The sequence below is a fragment of the Protomyctophum parallelum genome (assembly GCF_964188405.1).
Source record: "Protomyctophum parallelum genome assembly, chromosome: 16".
Taxonomy (NCBI): Eukaryota; Metazoa; Chordata; class Actinopteri; order Myctophiformes; family Myctophidae; genus Protomyctophum; species Protomyctophum parallelum.
In genome coordinates, this window is record NC_139711.1 from 20,395,765 (window position 1) to 20,418,738 (window position 22,974).

The 22,974-nt window shown below is 42.2% G+C and overlaps 1 protein-coding gene across 5 annotated transcripts in view; it reads left to right on the plus strand.

The window, feature by feature from the left end:
* Positions 1–5,252: 5,252 nt before the first annotated feature.
* Positions 5,253–22,974, plus strand: part of prom1a (prominin 1a) — a gene marked incomplete at its 3' end in the record, with an annotated part of 96,740 nt that continues 79,018 nt past the window's right edge. For all 5 annotated transcript variants that reach the window (XR_014570490.1, XR_014570491.1, XR_014570492.1 and 2 more), the window contains exon 1: positions 5,253–5,830. Coding sequence is in view for 2 of the 5 variants with exons in the window: in XM_083785843.1 (XP_083641969.1) it covers positions 5,530–5,830 (301 nt within the window). The remainder of the gene's footprint in view (positions 5,831–22,974) is intronic.

Below are 22,974 nucleotides of genomic sequence, written 5' to 3' on the forward strand. Positions count from 1 at the left end.
CCCCCCAAAAACAAAAAAAGAAAAGAAAAAGAAAATGGGAGTATATCTGAAGATCTCCTTATACTTATACCAAACTAATTACTCTCAATACATTTTAGATGGTGATGTCGGCAGGACAAAACCCCTTCGTTGTCTAACATAACCTGCTGGGATTTGTCTTGAATGTTTTGCACTGATGGACCACGTTGTCTTAAACATGCTATGTGCGGTAGCATAGCATTTGCTACAGAGTAGCCGTGTACGTTCGTTTAATGTCCAGTAATGTTTTAAATGTTTACATGTTATGAATACAGAAGCAATATTGCCAAAATCACATGCCCTTTGGCCTTCTGCCTTTTTTTGTTTTGTTTTGTTTTAAAGACGTTTCATTCGCTGACTTTGTTTGCTGATGATCTGTAGTGTATAATGACCATGTACAAGAAAGTAATATACAAAACATTGACAAATGTATCAATTGCATCACATTTTTAGATGCCAGTTAATGCTGGTTCATAAGTTTGGAGCTGCCTGCCACGTATGCACATGTCTGTGTTCTAATTCAGTATAAGTTAATTTAGCTTCAGTTATTTGATAGAAATCAATAATGGCATGTGATGTTGTTATTGCAAAACCTTTTATTTTATTTTGGAAAACTACATTCTCTTTACATTGTAATAAAAAGACAATTATATTTGTTGAGCTGCCAGTTGTAATAATAGTAGGCTATCTTGAGCTGCCAGTTGTAATAATAATAGGCTATAATAATTATAAATAATATGTCAAAATATAATAATCTGTGCATGATCTCCACTCTGCCTACATGTAGTTTTCTGTCATATATCTCGTCTCCAGTGGCCAGTGTTTACCATGCTGTGATCTGTATTTAAAACCTTGGGCACAAAAAAATAAATAACTGGGCCAACCACTTGGCAATGGGAACCTACACAAATCCTGCAAAATATCAAATGTCGCATCATACCAGTGGCTCTCAATTGGTTTCTTGTTTCTCAAACATTTAAGTAATTAACTTAATATAGGGGGATATTAAGTCCCGATTCTGCCAGAAATGCCACACCCACTTATTTGGGATTCCAGCCCGCTGGTCGAGAAACTCTGACATGCCTTATCAGACTATGCTACAGTACATACCATACCATAAGGCAATGATGGTACTGTACAATATAGCTGGTACCAGTCTGTTTCATACCATAGCAATCTATATGGCATTGACGGTACAATATACAGTAGCAGGTACTACCAGACTATGTTCCATATACCCATAGCACACTAAACGTTATTGATGGAACTGTACACAACACTAGCTGGGCTAAACACAGCCAATGGAGTTGAGGTTGAAGTGTTCTTGATGAATGTATAAGGAAATGATGGATCACTGCACTATACTTGTTTTATTTAATCACTTTTGGTTCATAACTTTTATTCTCCTATTTATATTGTATGGAATGGCCCCCAGTTTGAATTAATTAAAGTTGTTGTTTTTTAAGCGTTGTCTGATATTGTAATGTAAGGTTTGGAAAAGTATAAATCTGGAAGAGATGGACCGAACCAGTGTTGTTTTCGTCGACTAAAACTAAAAATGTAAACTAAATTAATACTAGGCTATGATGACTAAAACTAAGACTAAATATACTGACAATTTCGTCAACAAATTAAAAACTAGACTAAAATGTTAGGAAGGGACTAGTGGACAAGAGATCCAGAGTCATTTTACACTTGTTTGCATGCTGAAAATAGCAGATCTACAAGACCGGCTATTTTCAGCACGTGTACAAGGAGTCATTGCGACAACATCAAGGCCCGACAAAATACATTTTAGTCGACTAAATAAACTAGACTTGGTCGACTAAAATCAAAGCCATTCCAGGTGACTAAAATGTGACAAACTAAATGAAAACTATTCAAGAGACTATGACTAAAACTAAAATCAAAATGTGCCGCCAAAATCAACACTGGACCGAACTCATTTTAATAAGTCAAAATATAAAATGACCATGGGTACCAAGGGTACATTTTTACCCTCTCATTGTTAAAACTCAGAATTGTATTGTGCCAAATATTATTATTGCTGTTGTTTTTGATTGGCGCTAGTTATGCAGATCTTTCTGGACTACAAAGGCTAAGAATGTTTACATTTGAGATACAATTGCATGTTTACTTGTTTGTTGTTTACTAGGTTTGACGTTTATCAGGCATTATAATTATTTTTGCCTCGCGTGGGCTTAATTGTTTTCTTTGCACTCTAATTAATTCTGTGACAATTTAACCTGTCGTTTATTGACTAGGGTTCATGCCATTTGATTTTGCACTTTTTAAGCCACTTTGGTTAAGAATGTCTGGCAAATGCTTAAATCGTAAAATTGTAGATGCCAGGATCAATATGTATCTGACTGAATATAAAGCGATTTTCTTTTGTTGTAGCTGTGCTTCACTCCAGTGGTAACCTGAGAAGGGAGGGATAACTCTTGAGGTGAGGTAAGGTGGAGTAAATCTGTCTGACTGTCACACAGGACTATAAGCTCCTTATCACTGAGACCTGTCGTACCTTTCTCACTTGAGAGTTTCCGGTAAACTGCCTTAACAAACGTACAGTATAAGAATAGCCCTTCCTCTGTAGTGTAGACTTGAGTATAGTAAGCCTGTAGTAGTCTGAACCGTGGTCAATAACAGGCTTTGAGGATGATATGAGGATGATTCTCTACTCCGCTACTACTACTATGAGTGATATTCCACTGTGTGTACTGTAAATGCACATATAAATGAAACAGAACTGAGAGAAATTTTAAATGATATACTGAGGAAAATAATCTATATACCGGATTACCGGTGTGTGTATATAGTTTAAAAATAACATATAGTCTCACCTGAAACAGAACATACTCTTACCCGAAACTAAAATAATTACAACAGATGATGGAGATGACAAGAAATATGAATAATATACTAAATGCCAGTTAAAATGAACAAGGATGAAAATGGCCAGAAAAAAATCATAAATGATAGTCCTAAGGTTAACAAAACAAAAAAAAGCTTTGATTGAGAAAACAAACTGATTAAATTGTATTGTTGCAAATTCCTTTTCTGGTATCTGTGAAAGGATTGTTTAGGTTTTAGGAAATTCCCCATAAATTTTTCATTTCTTCAGCAAGCTCTGGTATAAAACCCCATGTTCTCATCCACTCTGAAGCGTTCATGTTTAGTCTACCACCAACACCACAACAACGGTGCTGAAGCACCATCTGTACACACAGCCTTGCTCAGGGGCGTGCAGGGAGTGTTCGAGAGGCAGGCGCTGAAATCACGCAAGAGGGCACTTTTGGACAAAAAATAGCAGATCAGCTATTTTCTGGAGATGCCGTGTAACTGTATACAACATGGATTTCGAAACAAATGAGTTAAAAATAAATACATAAATATTTAAATTCTCCTGAATGCTGCCTTCCGGTATATATGGCATGGAAAGGAGAGGGAGGGGCATTTGCATTTCTTTCGCCATGCTGCATTCGTGGTCTGGTTAAGGGCAGTTGTTTTACAGAAGGGGTAAAAGGGCAGGGGCCAAAAGCCCCCTTTATGTGTGCACGTGCCTATGGCCTTGCTGATGTAAGGTTCCAGCCATAGCAGGTCTAATCAGGGAAAAAAAGCCTCTGTGTGTGATATGTATCACACACAGAGAATTCCCATCTGGGGGGCTCAAGCAAAGCCCCTCTGTGTGTTCTAATATAGCCTGCATATACACAAAGTCCTCATTGTGCCTGTATAGTTCCTCAAAATGTGAACCCCACCTGTCCTCTGTTCTTCCGCTCCTCCGATCACAGCTCCCCGCCATGGGACCGTGACAAGTGTCCTCTTGTCTGACTTGTCGTCCCAGCCTTCAGGGCAGGTTGTTAGCCAGGTCAGTGTGGTCATGGGGAAGATGCAGAGCATGCACCTGTGTCCTCCTCCTGGCTGTGCTATGCTATTGGAGGAGGTTATTACACTGTGCCATGCTGGAATAAACTAAAACAAAGGAGTCTATAGACTCTATACCACTAGTTTAATGCAGTGGTTCTCAAACTTTTCCATTTCAAGGACCGTCACAGACTGATAGTGTGAGAGTGTACAGCTTTATGAGAAAGCTACCCTTTGTACGCTCTCACACTATCAGTCTGGTACTCAACTCTCAAGTGTTATTGTCTGTTTTGTATCTATCTCTGTGTTTTATATGGACCTATTGTGTCTGAAATTTAAATAACGTACAGTCATCATCTCAGAGTTATACAGAGTCAGACCCGTTTGGAAGTTGGAACCTCCGCTAATAAACCCTGAGGGTCCCCGGACCCTGGTCGGACCCTGGACAGAAAACCAGCTGGTTTAATGAGATGCATTCATTCATTTTGTATAATACAATTTCAATCTCCTCTGCATGCAATTAAGTTTGACTATTGTCAGTGTTGTTTTCGTCGACTTAAACTAAGACGAAAAATGTTAGTAGACTACCTTTTTTCACTGACGAAAACTAAATTGAAACTAGGCTACGATGACTAAAACTAAGAATAAATGTATTGAGAATTTCGTCAACAAATACTAGACTAAAAAAACTAGACAAACTGTTCGGAAGGGACTAGTGGACAAGAGATCCAGTATAAGTCATTTTACAATTGGTTGCATGCTGAAAGTAGCCAATCTACAAGCTCACTTGTAGATCTGCTATTTTCAGCATGTGTAAAATCAGTCATACTCATTACGACGGCAAAAAGGCGATTCAGTCGACTAAAATCTTATGACATTTAGTCGACTAAAACTAGACTAGCACTAAAACATTCCAGGTGACTAAAATGTTACTAAGACTAAATGAAAAAACTATTCAAAAAACTATGACTAAAAACTCAAATCAAAATTTGCTGCCAACACTGGCTATCATTGGGGGGGATAATTCGGCCGTCTCCCCGGCAGGAGGAGCGCTTCGGCGCTTATTCCTTCCTAACTGGACACAAGTTGTGTTTCCTTCGACCTGTCATGGCCAGCCGGCCGCGCGTGTTGCGTTCACATCGGTTCGCGCGGTCCCGATCGAGGCGCGCATCTTCCTTCCTGCGCGCACATGTTGACGCGCCAGCCAGCCAGAGCCAGGCAGTCAGTAGCGCTCTCTCTAGCCTCGGTACCCAGGCTTTAGTAGCGCTCCTCATCTCATCCTACTGTGTGGAGACACACACACACACACACACACACAGAGAATAGGAGTGAGAGAGGACGGACGGACGGACGGACGGACGTGCTTTGATCGCGTCCATCAGGAGCTATAATCGCCGCGGTGGGAACGATGATGATCCTAACGAGTGTTTCCCCGGAAAGCCCGACCTAAAAAAGACTCAATCAGTCCCTTTTATTTTTTGGGACTTTTATTTGTCTCGCCCCCTTTCTTCTTCCCCTCCCTCCCTTTCATTTATGTCCCATTAGGGATAGGTTTATAGGGCTAAAGAAAGAATATCTACAGACAGTTTGTGTGTGTTTCCCTCGTCTATTTAACCCTGTATCGTTTGGGACGCACCAACCACCATGATGTCCTCCTCGTCTGGATCTGGAAGCATGTGGAAGAAGACAGGTGTCCTGCTGCTCCTCCTCCTCTGCATGGCGGGGCTGAACTCCGGACACACACAGCAGCAACAAACGGAGGAGTCCCGGAGGAGACCCCCGCCGGAGACGCCGCCGCCACCGTCGCCGGGAAAGTTGGATTTCGGCTACGTGCCCGCGGGAGTTTACGAGACCGTGACCCACTACGAACCGGGACCGATCGGGATCCTGTTCCACATGGTGCACGCGTTTCTGCACGTCGTGCAACCCAACCATTTCCCCCAAGGTGAGGCCATGATCATCGGGTCTCAAAGAATCCGCAATGATTAGTCTTAACTACAATAATGATATGATTTATATATATATTTAATGATACATTCAAGGACCAATCGTCAGACAGCTGAGGCTGTTACTATAGGCCAATGTAGCTATAATTGCACGGGTCGTTTTCAGATTCTAAGCTGGTTTGATAACTATGGGGTTCTAATCATGTCTGTGTTCCGAAATAGAAATGTACACTATTTTCCAATAGCCTACAAGGCTCTGATAGGCCTATTAGGCTATAGTTTCCTCCTCCGGTCTGGAACTATAGTGTCTTATTTGTTTGAATCTCGGAGGTGAATATTCGTTGTCACTATACGAAACGTCAGTATCTTCTAGACGTCAGTTTATCTTCTGTCTGAACATAATTAAGCCTGAAGCAACACAGGTGTTGAAACTGTAGCCTAGTATACACTAATAAAGGGCTACCACCATGCACCCTAATGCGTAAAAACCGCGCATATTTTGTAGAAGTCTCCTCTCCACCTGAAGTTTATGATCTGCGCGCGGAGTTTAGCTGACAATGCAGAATGCACTTCATGACGGTCGCAGTCCGCCTCATACATACTGTGTGTGGTGCACGGCTGCACGCCATGTCAGAATAATTACCCCATGTCCAATCAATGCTGGCAAGTCCTAGCAACACTAAAGTAATGAGAATGGATGTCTGATCACTATGTAGGCATATGGCAGCCCACAAGCCATAGTGGAGCCCATTGCGCACTGCTGCCCGCTCAACTATGTAGCTATTTAATGCAATTAGAGTTTACAATTACAGCAGTGCTCTGCTTTATTATTGCTTGTCCATGTGAGGTGTGTTTCACTGCATGGGTCGTGGACATTTAAAATGTATAGTATACTGCTGTATGTGTATTGGTCTCTCTGTTGTACTCAATTGGAACATGGATTAGTAGCTCTCTCAGTCACCTTGTTAATGAGGTAATCTTATTATATAAACTCTCCACCTGCCATATGCTGCTGCCCTTTTGTTTTCTACTGTAGTTTGCCACCACTGGACTGTACTGTATACTAGACTGTCGTATACGTAAGCATATCTGCTCAGCTGGACTGCAGAATGAGCAATAGTTGGTCTGGATTTGGTTATTGATACACCTGATTGCAAGCTCAAAATGATTAAGATTGGAAATCGTGAGTGCGTGCATGTGTGCTTGTACGGTTGCATGTACGTAGTAGGGGGCCCTCTGGAGCCTCAGTGCCCAGGGACCCCCAGGGGTGTCAATCTGGCCCCGTTGGTTGTTGTCAGGTGGATATATGTGGATATACTAATAGGAGGCTGTGCACAAGTGTGCAGCCATTGAGGGAATAGTTAGGGTGCAGCTAGCTCGGGTCCATAGCCTCCTGCACATTACTCCTGCCGTTGCATTGAGGCTATGTGACTGTTCTATTTCCTGGCTCGCATGAAACACGGACCAACCTCTCCTCTGTTACGGAAATAAAAATAACGTTTCACAGGTGTACTCACCAATACAAAGGTGGGTTGTGTCATTAGAAAGCCTTTCCTTAGTGGAAGCACTCTGAGCCCCCCACCAAATGTAAAAATGCACTTTTTTGGCCAGAAAGGGATTTGTTTTCACCAGAGGAAATTGTTTCTCTATGAGGGTTCTCTCTTGGCTATCGGTAGAGGGCACGGTGGAGTAACAAAGTATTTTTTTCCGTTGGAAAACAAATCCCTTTAAGGCCAAAATTTTTAATTTTTGTAATCTTTCTAATGACACAACTCGCCTTTGTATTGGTGAGTAGGTGAAACGTTCTTTTTATTTTTGTAACGGAGGAGAGGTTGGTCCACGTTTCATGCGAGCCAGGAAATGGAGCTGTCGCAGAGCCTCAATGCAACGGCAGTAAAGTGCAGGAGGCTATGGACCAGAGCTAGGGTGCTGCTTGCTCTGGTCCATAGCCCTAATGCTCTTTGCTGCCGTTGCATTAAGGCTCTGCCACTCTTTGCTTCTAGTCCAGCCCCTCCTCTGTAGCGGGAATATAAAGAACGTTTTACCTACTCACCAATACAAAGGCGGCTTGTGTGATTAGAAAGCCTACTTTCCTTAGTGGACGCACTCTGAGCCCCACCACCACACGTATAGAATAAAAAAATAATATATATACTTTTAGTTACTCCACTGCGCCCTCTACCGATATTGCCAAGAGAGAGTCTCATAGACTTCTCCTTCGGGTGAAAAAACAATCCCTTGTTTCTGGCCAAAAAGTGCATTGTATACGTTTGGTGGTGGGGTTTAAAGTGCGTCCACTAAGGAAAGTAGGCTTTCTAATTACACAAGCCGCCTTTGTATTGGTGAGTAGGTAAAACGTTCTTTATATTTCCGCTACAGACGAGAGGCTGGTCTGCAGTTCATGCGAGCGTAGTAGAGAACAGTCCCATAGCTCTATATAAGGCATCAGAGCTATGGACCGGGGGTGTGTGTGCCCGACGACCTTACAGGCGTATGCAAAGGCTCAACTTATGTAACTTAGATAGCATTTTATGTAGACATAGCACTATATAGTATATATGCATAGTTTCTTTATATAGATATTCCACCAGCTTACGTATGATGTGATGCATTGCCATGCTTTTTGTTCTTGCTTAATGTAAGTCGCTCTGGATTAAGAGTGTCTGCTAAATGCTGTGTGTGTGTGTGTGTGTGTGTGTGTGTGTGTGTGTGTGTGTGTGTGTGTGTGTGTGTGTGTGTGTGTGTGTGTGTGTGTGTGTGTGTGTGTGTGTGTGTTGCCTAAATTGTGAAAAAGAAAAAAAAAATCTCAGCATGGCTTGATGCTGCCTCTGGCATCAAACAGACTGTGAAGTGTGCTGCCTCGGCTGGCGGTGCGTAGGAGGCATTAGTTAGCTGTGTGAAGCAACAGATGCCTATCATCACTATTCACTTATTCACCGATACACCCACAAATGAACAGTGGCATATTCCAATGATTATTCTGTTTCTCTGCTGAGTTAAAGCCTGCAAGAGCTGTTAGCAACAACCCACTCTCATGCATGTACGCATGCACACACACACACACACACACGCCACAAAGCGATGTAGACCTTACACCCCTCAACGTTGACATACAGTAGACTATATTATTGGTGCCTCACTGTACATTAAAAACCTCTGTATTAAAATGCAGAAATTCCATGTTTTATATTTCTAGGCATTTTGCTGGTATTATGCCAGAGTGGTTCAAAGTGAGCCTTGGGTCTGGGTCCTGTCTCAAGGACACTATGCCATGGTAATTGAAGGAGTCAAGGACACAGCGGATGTTGTGGTATTCTGTATATCTTGCTGTTCTTATCGCTCAGTGTGTGGGTGACTCAACATCCTCCCTGCCGGTGTGTGTGTGTGTGTGTGTGTGTGTGTGTGTGTGTGTGTGTGTGCGCACGCACGCACGCACGCACACACACACACGCACAGAGAGAGTGAGGCTTTGCTTTGACAAGAGACCCAGTGATTCCAACATTAGTTTTTTTTATTTTTTATAACATACAATCCAAAGTGATGTATAGTCATTCAAGTAGTGATTTGAATTACAAGCAGCTTCTCTGTTTCTTTCGTCTTGTCCTTATTATACCATATTTCCAGTCATTTGGGTGTAGATGGTACAGTAGCCTCCGCTGTGGGTGATCACTGCTGGAGCACAGTGGAGATGGCAGTGGTGGAAAGTAACTTCCACTTTTACTTTTACTTAAGTACTGCATTTAATTTTGAGGTATTTGTACTTTACTTGACTTTTCAATTTCCAGTACTTTTACTTCTACTCCACTACATCTCGGAGACAAAATTTGTACTTTTACATTTATTAGAAAACTTTAGTTACTTTGGAGATTTTAATTTAGATTAGAAAACATACATTAAGTTCTAAATTGCAGTATTGGTACTTTTACTTAAGTAAAACAATTGAGTACTTTTTCCACCACTGAGAGATGGCAATTGGATGCACCTGGGACGTATCTTCAGTGATGTTTCCTGAGGTCAACGGGGTTGACTCAGGTGACCCAGCCGGGGTTGATCAAAACCCGACTTACGTCCCAGTAGCTACCCTTGATCAGTCATCAGGTAGCGAAACAAAAAAGTTTGCTTTGGAGGAGAACACCACCAGCAGTAGCCTGCTACTGGAGCCATAGCAGTCCACACTGCTGTAAGTCAAGTGTGCATGCTTACCTTATAGGCTACATGCGCTCATACAGTCACCGCTCAGGTATAAACAGTTAAAGCTGTTGTTATGCAAAGTAGTGGCCATTTGAATTCGGCACGGTACTTGACACAGTGTGAAAATAGCGGGAGGTGGGCGCCAGTATACCTAGACCACTGGGTACTTCATGGTGCGTCTTGGTCATAGAGTATTAAAAGGATAGAGACTGAACTGGCGCGAAGCTCCGCCCCCTCCGCTATTCATGTCAGTGGAAGTTGCTCAGTGGCGTTTTGAAGCACCCGGAAGGCTGCCGGAAGGACCGTCTATTTCCGCATTTTTTCGCTGATTCAGCATTTGGACACATTTTGGTGTCCAAATGCGGAAGTGCAGCTGGGCTTTCGGTTGCACAGGGTTTCTTCGTCAAGAATCCACGGGTCCGCCTGCAGTCCTTCCTCTTACCACTAGGGCCCAGCGCTTCAACATTGGAGTGCATAGCCTTGGTCTTGGTGGTGACTTCTCTTGAATCTAGGGGGGGCGCGTTACAGCGTGCACGCATGTGCACCGTTCCGTTCCGTCCCTGTGTGTGCCCGTCAAAACAAGTACTGGTACCACGGCGTGGTACTGCGTTCTACGAGCATGACACCACTGATCATTAGGTTCCCAAGTTGCATCGTTCCCAAGTAGCCGACTGCGACGGGCACCACAGGTCTAGTCTTACTATAAATGCGCCACGTCTCATAAACATGAGATGAAAAATAACAACAAATTCAATGTCATCACATGATGACAACACTATGTATACGGAGTGAAAGAAAAGAGGTGTAAAGAGGGTCTGTCTACTGAAAGGTGTTTTAAAGGAAGCCAGTGATCTGCATTTTTTGATGGAAGGGGTCAGGGCATATTCCACACTTCTTGGGCGGCAGTGCTGTAGAAGGATCATTTAGTGGGTGCTACCAGATCGGTGTTCTTGCTCCCTCCAGTATTGTGGCTGTGGGTGTCGCTCACTTTTTTGAGGTAATTAGGTCGTACAAAGCCAACTCGAGTTGTGACAAATCATGACAACAAACACAATATTTTGGTCCAAACGAATAATTACAAAGAATAAAAACAACACAAAAAGTGTTGTAACCTGCCGTTTATTTTCTTCTTTCTAATTCTTTGTTTGGCCCAAAACATTGTGTTTACTGTCGTGATTTCTCACAACTCGAGTTGGCTTTGTACGAGGCTTAAAACGTCTTTAAATTAATACTTTTTGAAATGTCTATGAGGAAAATGAACGGGGAATCGTTTCCTGGGCCCTGGTAGGTCAATACTGGCTCAATACTGGCTCTGGCCAAATGGTTGTGTAGACCTCGCTCACCTGCCTGATGATGGGATGTGATTGGACACGTTCTGAAAAGGCTGGTGTGCTGCAGTCTTGTTTTTGGCAGCACATTTTGATTTTAGTTTTAGTCATATTGTCTCTTCAATAGTTTGTATTTAGTTTCAGTCACATTTTACTAGTCAACTGGAAATGCTTTTAGTGTGAAGTCTAGTTTCAGTCGACTAAATGTCATAAGATTTTAGTCTACTAAATCTGCGGTTGATTTAGTCGACTAAAATGTATTTTGTCGGGCCTCGATGCCGTCGTAATGACTGTTTTTACACTTGCTGAAAATAGCCGATCTACAAGCTCACTTGTGGTATTTGTTAGACGAAATTGTCGAAATTGACGAAATTGTCAATATATTTAATCTTAGTTTTAGTCATCATGGCTTAGTTTTAGTTTTTTGTAGTTTTTGTCAGTGAAAAAAGGTAGTCAAACATTTTTCGTCATAGTATTAGTCGATGAAAACAACACTGTATACTGTATAGCTGTAACATTGATTCAGACAAGCAGTGGTTGCCAGGGAAACCCAGCAGCAGCCATCATTGCTGGCTCATTTTGGTTGACCTCACTGACGACGACAGCTGTGTGTGTGTGTGTGTGTGTGTGTGTGGGACGATATTAAAATTGCATACAATAATTGCGATCAACGATATATTGGTGATTGTGTGTGTGTGTGTGTGTGTGTGTGTGTGTGTGTGTGTGTGTGTGCGCGCGCGCACACCAAAACGACTGCTTGAAGGGGTGCACTCTGAAACAATATTTGACCTGTTATTTATTTATTTTCCCCCCCGTTTTTATTATCCATGGTCCATGGTTGAAATGGGTCAAATGCTGATCTTCCATCATTATGCCAAGCAGTTTGCTGCCACATTTCCTAATTAAGAGTTGTAATGCTAAAACCAGCTGGAACAACCACCATAGGGAACAGTTGTTCTTATTTTCCCAAAAGACTTAATTATGTTTTTTTTAAATCTTTTCTCTGCTGATAGGGGAATACACCAATGACTCGCTTTGTCAGCTAAATTAGTTTGTTTCATTGATGGGCTCAGACTATTGTAAATTAATTAGTTTGTGAACTTTGTGTGTGCTGGTGTAGGATTCCATGATGTCTTCTGAGGCATGCTCATGGAATTAAGCATTATTATATTACACTTTAGCTTTTGAATTCTGGGGGTCCTTGACATGAAATATTGAGCACCATTGATATAGAATCTTAGGTATTTCAGAAAACTGTCAGGATTTAGAATACATTTTTTAAATGTCGACGTCGGGCCTAAATGGGTTAAGTTCTCAGTCGATTTCAGCTCGTCAGTAGCACCGAAGAGCCGACTTTAGGACGGTACCCGCCCCCCCTGAACCTCAAATGACGTCACATCGTAGGCTCTACAGAACCCAACCGACTTTTATTCGGCTCTAAAATAGGAGTATGAATCGGCCCTTTGAAGTGGTCAAACTAACGATAATTATGTTCAGAAGCATCTTCCACAAAATCCTAACGTCTCCGATATTATAGAAGCAATGGTTAAAGCCACAATCACACATAAGGACATCTAAAGTAAACCTTTTCAGTCATGAGTCATTTATTTTTGCTTTAAGATGCATGCTGCTGCATGCAGAATTAATTGGAACCTTCCAGTAATTCAGATGACGGAAACATTATCCATACTAGATTAAACCGAAGCCAGTTGAGGCAATGCGATTATTAGTCGAACTGTTTTGTACCAAGTGTGTGTGTGTGTGTGTGTGTGACTGTGTGTGTGTGACTGTGTGTGTGTGTGTGTGTGTGTGTGTGTGTGTGTGTGTGGTTTTTAATTTAATTCAGCAAGGAAGCAGAGTCTCAACATCTCCCATAAACTGTTACTAGCAGCAACCCACTGCCTTGGGGCTCAAACATGTCTGCCTGTGTTAGAAAGGCACCCATGCCCTTAATATTTGATCATGTATTCCCCCCCTCTTCCATCTGTTACTCAATAGCATGAAATTAGGTTACATTATGAGAGAGGGGGTTCCTTTGTATATAACATGGTATATGGACAATCACTTGATGAATGCTGCTCCGATAATCGGCCATATCGACCGATATTCACTCTGATCAGTAATCAGCATTTACCCTACCTGTGATCGGCAATTTAACTTATCTGGGAGAAATCTTTTACACATAAGCATAATATCATTTTGCATTTTTTGTGACGGGCCTAAACATTCTCCACCTTCCTTCCACACACGGGAACAGTTTAGACATATAATAATTTTGGAAATATAAAAATTTGCAACATTTCACAAGATCGGTATCGGACCTATTGGTATCAGCCGATCATGAGAAAAGCAATGGGTGATCGGTATCGGACCTATTGGTATCAGCCGATCATGAGAAAAGCAATGGGTGATCGGTATCTGTCCTATTGGTATCAGCCGATCATGAGAAAAGCAATGGGTGATCGGTATCTGTCCTATTGGTATCAGCCGATCATGAGAAAAGCGATGGGTGATCGGTATCTGTCCCAAAACACCTGATCGGAGCATCCCTAGTAGCATCCATGCAGGGACGTGCACACATAGACATCAAAGGGGGCTTCAGCCCCTGCCCTTTTACCCCGTCTGTGAAACAACTGCCCTCTCCAGACCACGAAAGGAAGGAAGGCAGCATTCAGGAGAATAGCTTCCCCCCCCCCAAAGTCTCCTGAACTTGAACGCATTTGTTTAGAAATCCATGTCGTAACACCTGCATCTCCACTAGCTAAAGAGTGCTGGGTTTGCGAGCTTGTAGATTTTTGTCCAAAAGTGCCCCTCTTACGGGATTTCAGCCTTTTGCCTCTCTTTAACACTCTCTGCACGTCCCTGCATCCTTGTGAGACATGGATGTATAGTGTTCCTCTCGTGTCCCAAGGCAATTTCAAATGCAATAGTATAGCAGATCTACAAGCTACAAAACGCGACGCTTCGCGACCACGTTTCGCAGCACGTTGTCGTGCATGCTGAATCTGCTACTTCCGTGCGGTAGGGAGCGTCGATTTTACGGAGGAAAAAAAAAGCGATTTAAAAGACTAGATAAAGAAATGTCTGCCCTATTACTAAGTGTTCTCTTCTGCAGTGTATCTGAGCTGACTGTCACACAAAGTCAAGTCAGCGTGGTGACTGTGATGCCTGTGGGCTGTTGCAACTGCTCCCGGACACCCATAGGGTTTATGGCCCTTCTCTCCTCAACACAATGCTGGCTGATCAGTGATGATCACCAAAGGCAACATGTCAGTCTTAGAGTAGGCCAAAATGTACCAGGGTCTTAAAACAATCTGGACGGGATTCGGGATCCCCTTTTTGGTGTTTCTAAGCATTATGTTATACTTTATCTATTGAAAAAAAATGGTAGATCTACAAGCTCATAACGAGCTTGTAGATCTGCTATTTCTTTGAAAAAAATCATTAAAATGTGGTGCAAATCTTTGAATATATATTCTTTCACAGCCAGACGTTGCAATTGCTCACAATTTACACGTCTGTGCACATATTTAAACAACTGCATTTGCGATGGATATAATGTCATGTGCAGACAGACAGGCACATTTCTCCTGCAATTCACAAATGCTTCCGCCGGCGCCCGCCCGCCTACCCATCTGTAATTGTGCAGCTCTGAACACAAGTAATAAATTAAATATGGCAGATATCCTGTCATTTCCCACTTCCATATAGTACCACATATTGCAGTTGCTTAAACAACTCGTATTATTTAAGATCTGTTTTTAATGACACAGCTGCTTCAATTTGTGATGATAATTAATAATCCACAGATTTGTTAGTTTAGGAAATGACTGAGCTCAAGACGAAGATTGTTGGAGTGGAGTTGTATAGATGAGTCATGAGCGGATTGAGCGCCCAGTTGTATAGCAATATAGAAATACTCGGTCACAAGTAAAAGTTCCGGAACTCAAAATGCACCCTTTGAAAATTGCCCATCCAACAAGCATTGTGTGAGCATGTAGATTAGCTATTTTCAAATGGCCAAATTATATTTAGGGCTGATATGGGTATGTTTTGTAATAATAATCAAAATCTACAAAGTAACTAGTAACTAAATTGCTTTCAAATAAATGTAGTGGAGTAAAAGTACAATATTTGGATCAGAGATTTCTAGTGTAGTAGAAGTAAAAGGAAATTGGAAATACTCAAGTAAAGTACAAATACCTCAAAATTATAATGAAGTACAGTACTTATGTAAATGTACTTTCCACCACTGTGTGCGCCCTATTTCCATGCTCACAGCTGCCTACTTTGCTAGGGGACAGACGACGTCCTCCTGATTAAATATACAATGTTTTAAAATACATTTTCGGGAACACAATGTCACGATTGTTCGAATACCTTGCGGTCTAAATAGCTTTTCCTTTGGAAGATGACAGCGTCCTTCTCAAATGAAACGGGCTGAATTACTGTACAAGGCTTTCTCTAGAGAGCATTTGAAGATTGTAGAGCAGATAGGCTGGCTTGAGAGACTGCATGCACGGTCACTGACACAGACGTTTATTATCATATATTTCTAGGGCTGTCTGCTGCACCAATTAAGTGTACTGCATGTAATTGTATATGTCACTGTTGTTTGAGTACTGTGTCTGGCATATTTGATAGCATTCATTTTCACTGCCAATTGAAAATAGTCAAGATATCAGTAAAATATGCTGAATCATTGTTGATGCCTTGCAATACTATGACATCCCCTAAATGATGAGAACATTAAATAACAGCCCCCTCACTAACTGAAAGTACATGGAAATAATGTCGAAACTTTAATGAATGAGTCATTTCAATAGCTGCCAACCATTATTGTCTATTTGTGCATATATATATATATTAGGGATGCCAAACGACTCATATTTGGCCAATCGACGAATCGAGGCCGAAAATCGACGTGTCGAACGACTTTTTTCCATTTTTTTTTCATTTTTTTTATATTTTTGTTGTTGCTGCGCAGCAGTTGAGGAGAACGCAACTATGCATTCCTTTAAGCAACACAACTTCTGCAGCTGCATCCATATGTTTAGAATTTGCATCAATGATCAAATCCCAATAATAAAAAATAAACTTTATTTTGTAAAGGAGCAGCGGTGCTATCTGCTAGTAGTCCCAACTCTCAAGTGTCTGCAGCCTGTCACGAGCCCCGTAATGAACGCACGTTGTTCCGTATTTTAATGTCGGGTCGGAGAATAAATACAGTATGAATGACGGCGGGATTTATTTGACAACTCTGTCCTGCTTTCTTCACGAGAGAAGAGCGCTCACCGCTGCTAATATCGTAGCAGACCTGTGGCTGTCAGTTCACTTTACGGCATGTGTAGACTGTATATGAGATGTGAACCTGGGTCTGGGTCTGGGAAGCAGAGCTGCAGCCATTGGCTCATGATACGAGCACACGACCAATGGGACAGATCATTCAGTGTTGCTAAGATACCACCCCCCACCAAACACACACACACACACACACACACACACACACCCTTGGACGATGGGGTCTATTCTCAAACTCAGAGCCACAGCGCTCTGCTCAAAGTTAATTTGCATGTGACGAGCCACTGACAGGCGCAGCACAGCAGTGTCACACAGACAAACACGTACCTCTCCCATTTGGAAAACATTTGAAAAGGCAACGTTTATAACATTTTACATTATAAAAAAAATATAATACAAATAAAAACGATTTTTCGACTCATACGTTTTGAGTCGCGGGAGGCATGAGTCGAAAATCGAGTCGATTTTCAACTTTTTTCAACATCCCTAATATATATAACGTATCGAATGCACTTATTTCCCTTCTCTCCAAGCCTGAGAACGCATATTAAAATATATATGCTTTAAACAAATGTTGCATTTTAAATGGATCCACACACAAACCAAGGATTAAATGTTGTTTGACAGCCCCGCTAATCAGCAGGGAAGTAGTCGCTGTACTTGAATTACAAAAACAAAGTGTGCATGGCCACTGGCCAGTCGCTGCTGCCTTAGATAAAGGACAACCAAAGTGGAGGATAAGATGATTTATGTGACATTTAAATGGTTAACTGGGTAGCATGTTGAACAAATTGAGGAAATGTCCTGAATTATGGCCCGTGACATTGATTGTCCTTTTCCTGAGCCATTAGTGTGCATCAGCTCTTAGGAGCCTCTTGGCGTCTCTGTGTTGCTCCCGAGATGACATTTAGTTACACTTGGATTGATTAAAAAATGTTGTTTTTTTCCTACCCAAGTGAAATTAGTTTCACTTAGAATTTTACCCTTAGCTGATGCTCTTTGCTCTTATGAAAAAAAACTTCTAATGAATTAACATCTAAGCACTAGGCAATCCTGTTCATTTGCCATATATTTTCGGAACGTATTCGTTCTCTCGTTAAAGACCTGGACTGCAGCCCAGCCTCCAGTCGAAACAATTACAGCTTTTACATTTGATGTTTATTTCAATCAATCGCAACTGAAAGTAACAATTTACTTGCAAATACAGTACATTAATGCTTGCCTGCTGCCATATTTTCTTTAATATGCAGAGGAACTCTCACAAGACTGATGGTATTATTGTCTCCTTGGGGGGGGGGGGGGGGAAACATTCTCGACTAGTCTCGTTCAGTCTATTCGCTGCTTCTTTCAAATGATGCTCCGTCAAATGCAGGTTAGCTTATCGACATTCGCATCGTCCCTTGTGATGTTCGACAGTTCCCTTTTTTTTTGCGGCTCAACAAGTGTTAGTTCGTCGTGGAAGGCAGCCAAAACACCTATTCTCAAACATCCATTTCGTACTGTTTTTAATTATTTTACACAGACTTCAGGCTACAATTATCCAAAAGACAAAAAGAAAGCTGTGAATGCAGAGGGGCTCTGACAGACTGCTAATTGTCTCCTGGAATGTGTTGCATAACCAAACCACCACCACCCACTACACCCCAAGCCCTGAACCAAGAAGGCCACTAAATCTGTACCTTGATGTGTACTCTTTAAAAGGGGAAAGGAGTTCAACGGTTAGTGAGGCATTTCTCTGGAGTCATACAGAGAGATGCTCACAGAGGCACGCACTGCATATCATTAACAAAGCCTGCTTTAACAGAGGCCGGCTGAGCGAGAAAGGGAAGATAAGTGCCGTGGCATTAAGATAGCTTTAACGTTTTAGACATTTCAAGGTAATATTATAATGCCACTGCCAGCTTAGGGTTCTGTGCTATCTGACAGAGCAGGCAAGAGAAACACTGATAAATCCATCCAGAGGGAATGGAAGCACGCAGGGGGCCTTGCTGGGCTATGGGAGAAAATCTAAAGATTCCAGGAGCAAGATGGGGCAAAAGAAAAAACTAAAAGATAAAAGATTATTTAAGAAACAAAGACGTCAAAGGCATGGGGGTTGTTTTGAGAGGAAGTAGCTGCTACTAAAACTAAAGCTACAGTACAGTGTCATATTTTGGGGCATGTTATTTGGGTCAGGCCTGGGTAGCCAAGCAGGACTGGAGCAGTGATATTGGCGAATGAAGCCAAGACAGAATATCCTCTGTCCTCGTGAATGGATGACAAGTCATGCATCCCCACTCCCCGGCCTTTTGTCCTGCTTCATTGGTAGTCCCCAGTGGCTGCACGTGGAGACACACAGCAAGAACGTGATACAGGTTCAGATCAGAGTCAAAGATACTTTGTTTGAGAACGATGAGGTTAAGTTAACTCTGCCTGTAGCCCAGAACGGTGACTCAGGGGTAGAGTGGCCGGATGGAAACCGCAAGATTCCCAGTTTGAACCCTGTGGGCTCCCCCAGATTTAGTTCGTCCAGGCTTTTGGAATTTAATTATGTTTTGTTGTACTGTGTTGTAAAGCGCTTTGGGTATCTTGAAAGGCGCTATAAAAATGCAAGTTATTATTATTATTAGTGTCGAAGTGTCCTTGAGCAACACACTGAACCCCTAATTGCTCCCAATGTGCAGTTTGGTGCCTTGCATGGTTTCCTCCGGCATCGGTGTATGTATGTGTGGGTGTGAATGGGTGAATCTATGTAAAGCGCCTTGGATAAAGGCGCTATATAAATGCACCATTTACCATTTTACATAATGGTGCACCAGGAGTCCAGGACGATACAGATTCCTTCAAACGGGAGACTTTAGAAATGTAGACAGCAGACCAAATTCAAAGCTAACACGTCTCATGGTCCAAGCAGTGATGATGTTCTTTGACTACCTTTTTTCACTGACAAAAACGGAATGAAAACAAAACAAAAACTAAGCTATATAATGACTAAAGCTAAGACAAACTATTTTGTCAAAAATGTAAGTACACAAAAGTTATGGAGTTGAATAGAGCCAGTAGAACTAGGGGCCGATTCATACTCCTATTTTAGAGCCGAATAAAAGTCGGTTCGGCGCTGTAGAGCCTACAATTTGACGTCATTTGAGGTTTGGGGGGGCGGGTACCGTCCTAAAGTCGGCTCTTCGGTGCTACTGAAAATTTCTGACGAGCCGAAATCATTTCGGCACTACAGCGCCGAATAAAATAGGAGTATGAATCGGCCCTAAGACGACAACTGCTTAAATGCTTTGCTGCACATGAGTGCCATGGGTCGCCAAAATATTGTTTTTGTCTAATTTTAAATAATGTTAAAATATAATGTTTCTCTAATGTTATTTTGTCAACTAAAACTAGACTAAAACTAACACATTTCAGGTGACTCAAATATGACGATAAAAATGTTGCTGTCAACAACGGGTCGGGTCCAACGTACCAGAAGTAGGGATGTGCTGATGAGACATTTTGGCCGATATCCGATATAATCAATTGCCGATAACCGATATTACCGATGTCGATATGATCTCATTCCGTATTGAAAAATTATAGTAATTTTGTCCATTCTGAAAAAAATACATGTAAAAGGGTATCTGCTGCACTGCAGGCTTCTAGGCAAGTCAGATTTAACTGAAATACCTTTTTATATTTAATATTGTGAGCTTGTAGATCTGTTCAAGCTGTTACTTTGGGCTTGTTTATCTGTAAAGACGGACCGATTGATCAGACCGGTTAATTAATCGGTCTGATTGATTAATCAAACCGATGCCGATAAATCTAAAAAACAACTCAAATTGGCCGATACCAATGTGTTTGCCGATTAATCTCCCATCACTAACCAGAAGTAGCCATTGCATGGTCTTTAATTCAAGGTGGCTTTTGGCCTCAAACCCACTCGTCTTGCCACATAGTCAGAGAAACCAGGCCCTTTTCTGCACTTAAGAGCCATGTTTCTCCCACCTGAGTGGAACGAGTGTCACGGGGATGAGGGCAGCACGGAGTCGAGGGTGAGTAATTCGGCACTTGCCGATCGACTGGAGCTGTAACAGGCCTCTAGTCTAGATACCAGCCATTAATGCTAAGTGGTTTAGGATCCATGCTATCTCTTGAGCCCATCGTGATTTTAAATGATGCACTTGGACACCCCGTGGTGGTTAGAACAGACACCGACCTGCAACTGAAGGATGGATCCTTATCATAATGTGTTGCCAGTGTTCTGAGCAAAACATCAAACTACACGGTTAGCTGCTATTGACCTTATGCAGACCGCGGCCTATGTGTCGTCCGCCTATGTATGTGTTAATGAGCATGAGTATGACTAGTACCAGTAGGGGCGCTGTGGTACAGAAACAGAGAGAGATAGTGCTGTACTGTTGCCTGCTGAGAGAGAGAGAGAGAGAACCACTCAGTTCACACAAGTGTGATTTTTATTCTAGTTTATTTTTGCTAGCTTTAGTTATAATGTGGTTATATTCATGTAGAAAACAGAAGCAGAAATGGTTATTATAACCATATAAAATGAAATGGGAGTTAAATGCTGCAATTTGTAAAAATGGCAAAAATATGACTTCTAACGTTGTTGAAGTGGCACTCATAAAATGTCCCTGGGAGTGGGACTCATCTAAAAGACCACCCCTGCATCCCGGGACTCATTACATTGAAAACCTGTTTGCAGTCCATACATCCAAATAGAAAAGTCCTATCTCTGATTGTATTAAACGACGTCAAACTCACCAACACTGCAGCTGTACGAAAAGCTTGATTTAGTGTTTGTTTCATAAAAAATCCACCGTTCAAGTGTCAAGAGTTTGGAAGCACTCGTTGAATATCACTCAACAGTCCTGCGTACCACCTGTTGAATATCACTCAACAGCCCTGCGTACCACCTGTTTGGAATTTGCACATAATGCAGGAGGCAGCAGGAGGTTGCTTTACTGATATTTGTGTGTGTGTGTGGGGGGGAGATCCGGTGGTTCATTTCGACTGCAAGGTTGCCAGTTCGAACCCGGGCTCCCCCAGAGTTGGTGTCGAAGTGTCCTTGAGCAAGACACTGAACCCGTAATTGCTCCTGATGTGCAGGTTGGTGGCTTGCATGGTTTCCTCCGCCATCGGTGTATGAATGTGTGTGTGTTTGTGTGTGAATGGGTGAATGTAAAGCGCACATTAGCTGCCCTCCCCCACAAACGGAGAAACAAATCAGACTTAAACGCATTAGGTGCACTTTCAGCACCATGGAGAGCTCCACACAGAAAACTTAAAAACAGCTTAAACAATTATCTTTGGAATTACAAGTGTCTGGGGGCCTTCCTCCAATCATGATCGAGTGGGGCCTTGTTGTGTCCCCCCCCCCTTCCCCACTGTAGAGCTTGTGCATGTGCACAACTTGTTACCGGGGCGGACCGGGGGTTTTTCCAAATCACCCAAATCACTGAATGTATACAAAATATTTATATTATAAACTATTTCTGTTGAACATGTTAAAAAAGATTTACAGTTTATTCAATCTGATGTCCCGGCCTCTCTGCAACTTGCAGCCTCGTATGTGTTAGGACTGCGCTCTGATGACTTTGTCTTTGTCCAGTGATCTATATTGAGATCTGAGCAAGAGCTGACAGTCCCGTCCCCCCCTTGGCCTTGAGCATGATGCCTACATGGATGAGCTTGAAGCGTGAGAAACCTCCCTCTCTCCAGGCGTTACAGTCACAGGCACTGTCAACATGTATTTCATAGCAAATGCTATGAGCTTGGGATGCAGTTCAACGGAAATTGGAGCTGCGTTTAATTAGGAATCTCCCGGGCCAGAGTTTTCATTTGCTCAAACTATTTTGGCTTTGGGCGGCGGGGGGGGGGGGGGGGGTCACAGTTTTTTATTTGTTGAATTTTGTATTTCAAAAATGTCAAACGTGTCTCAGTACCCACTTGATGTGTGTACCAATACGCCATATTAGAAGAAGCCGAGATGTGGCATGTTGAGTGTGCGCTCATGCAGTCTCGTGCACTCGCTCACTGACTGACTGACTGACTGACTGACTGACTGACTGACTGACTGAGCCACCAAGACCAACGGCAAGCATGGATGGATTGGATACCCTTGAGTGATCTTCAGAGCAGCACGGCGCGTTGTGAGCTTGTAGATCGGCTATTTTCAGCAAGTGTCAAATCTGCCATTACAACGACATCAAGGCCTGCCAAAATACATTTTAGTCGACTAAATCACCTGTAGATTTAGTCTACTAAAATCTCATGACATTTAGTCGACTAAAACTAAACTAACACTAAGACATTCCAGGTGACAAAAATTAAGTGAA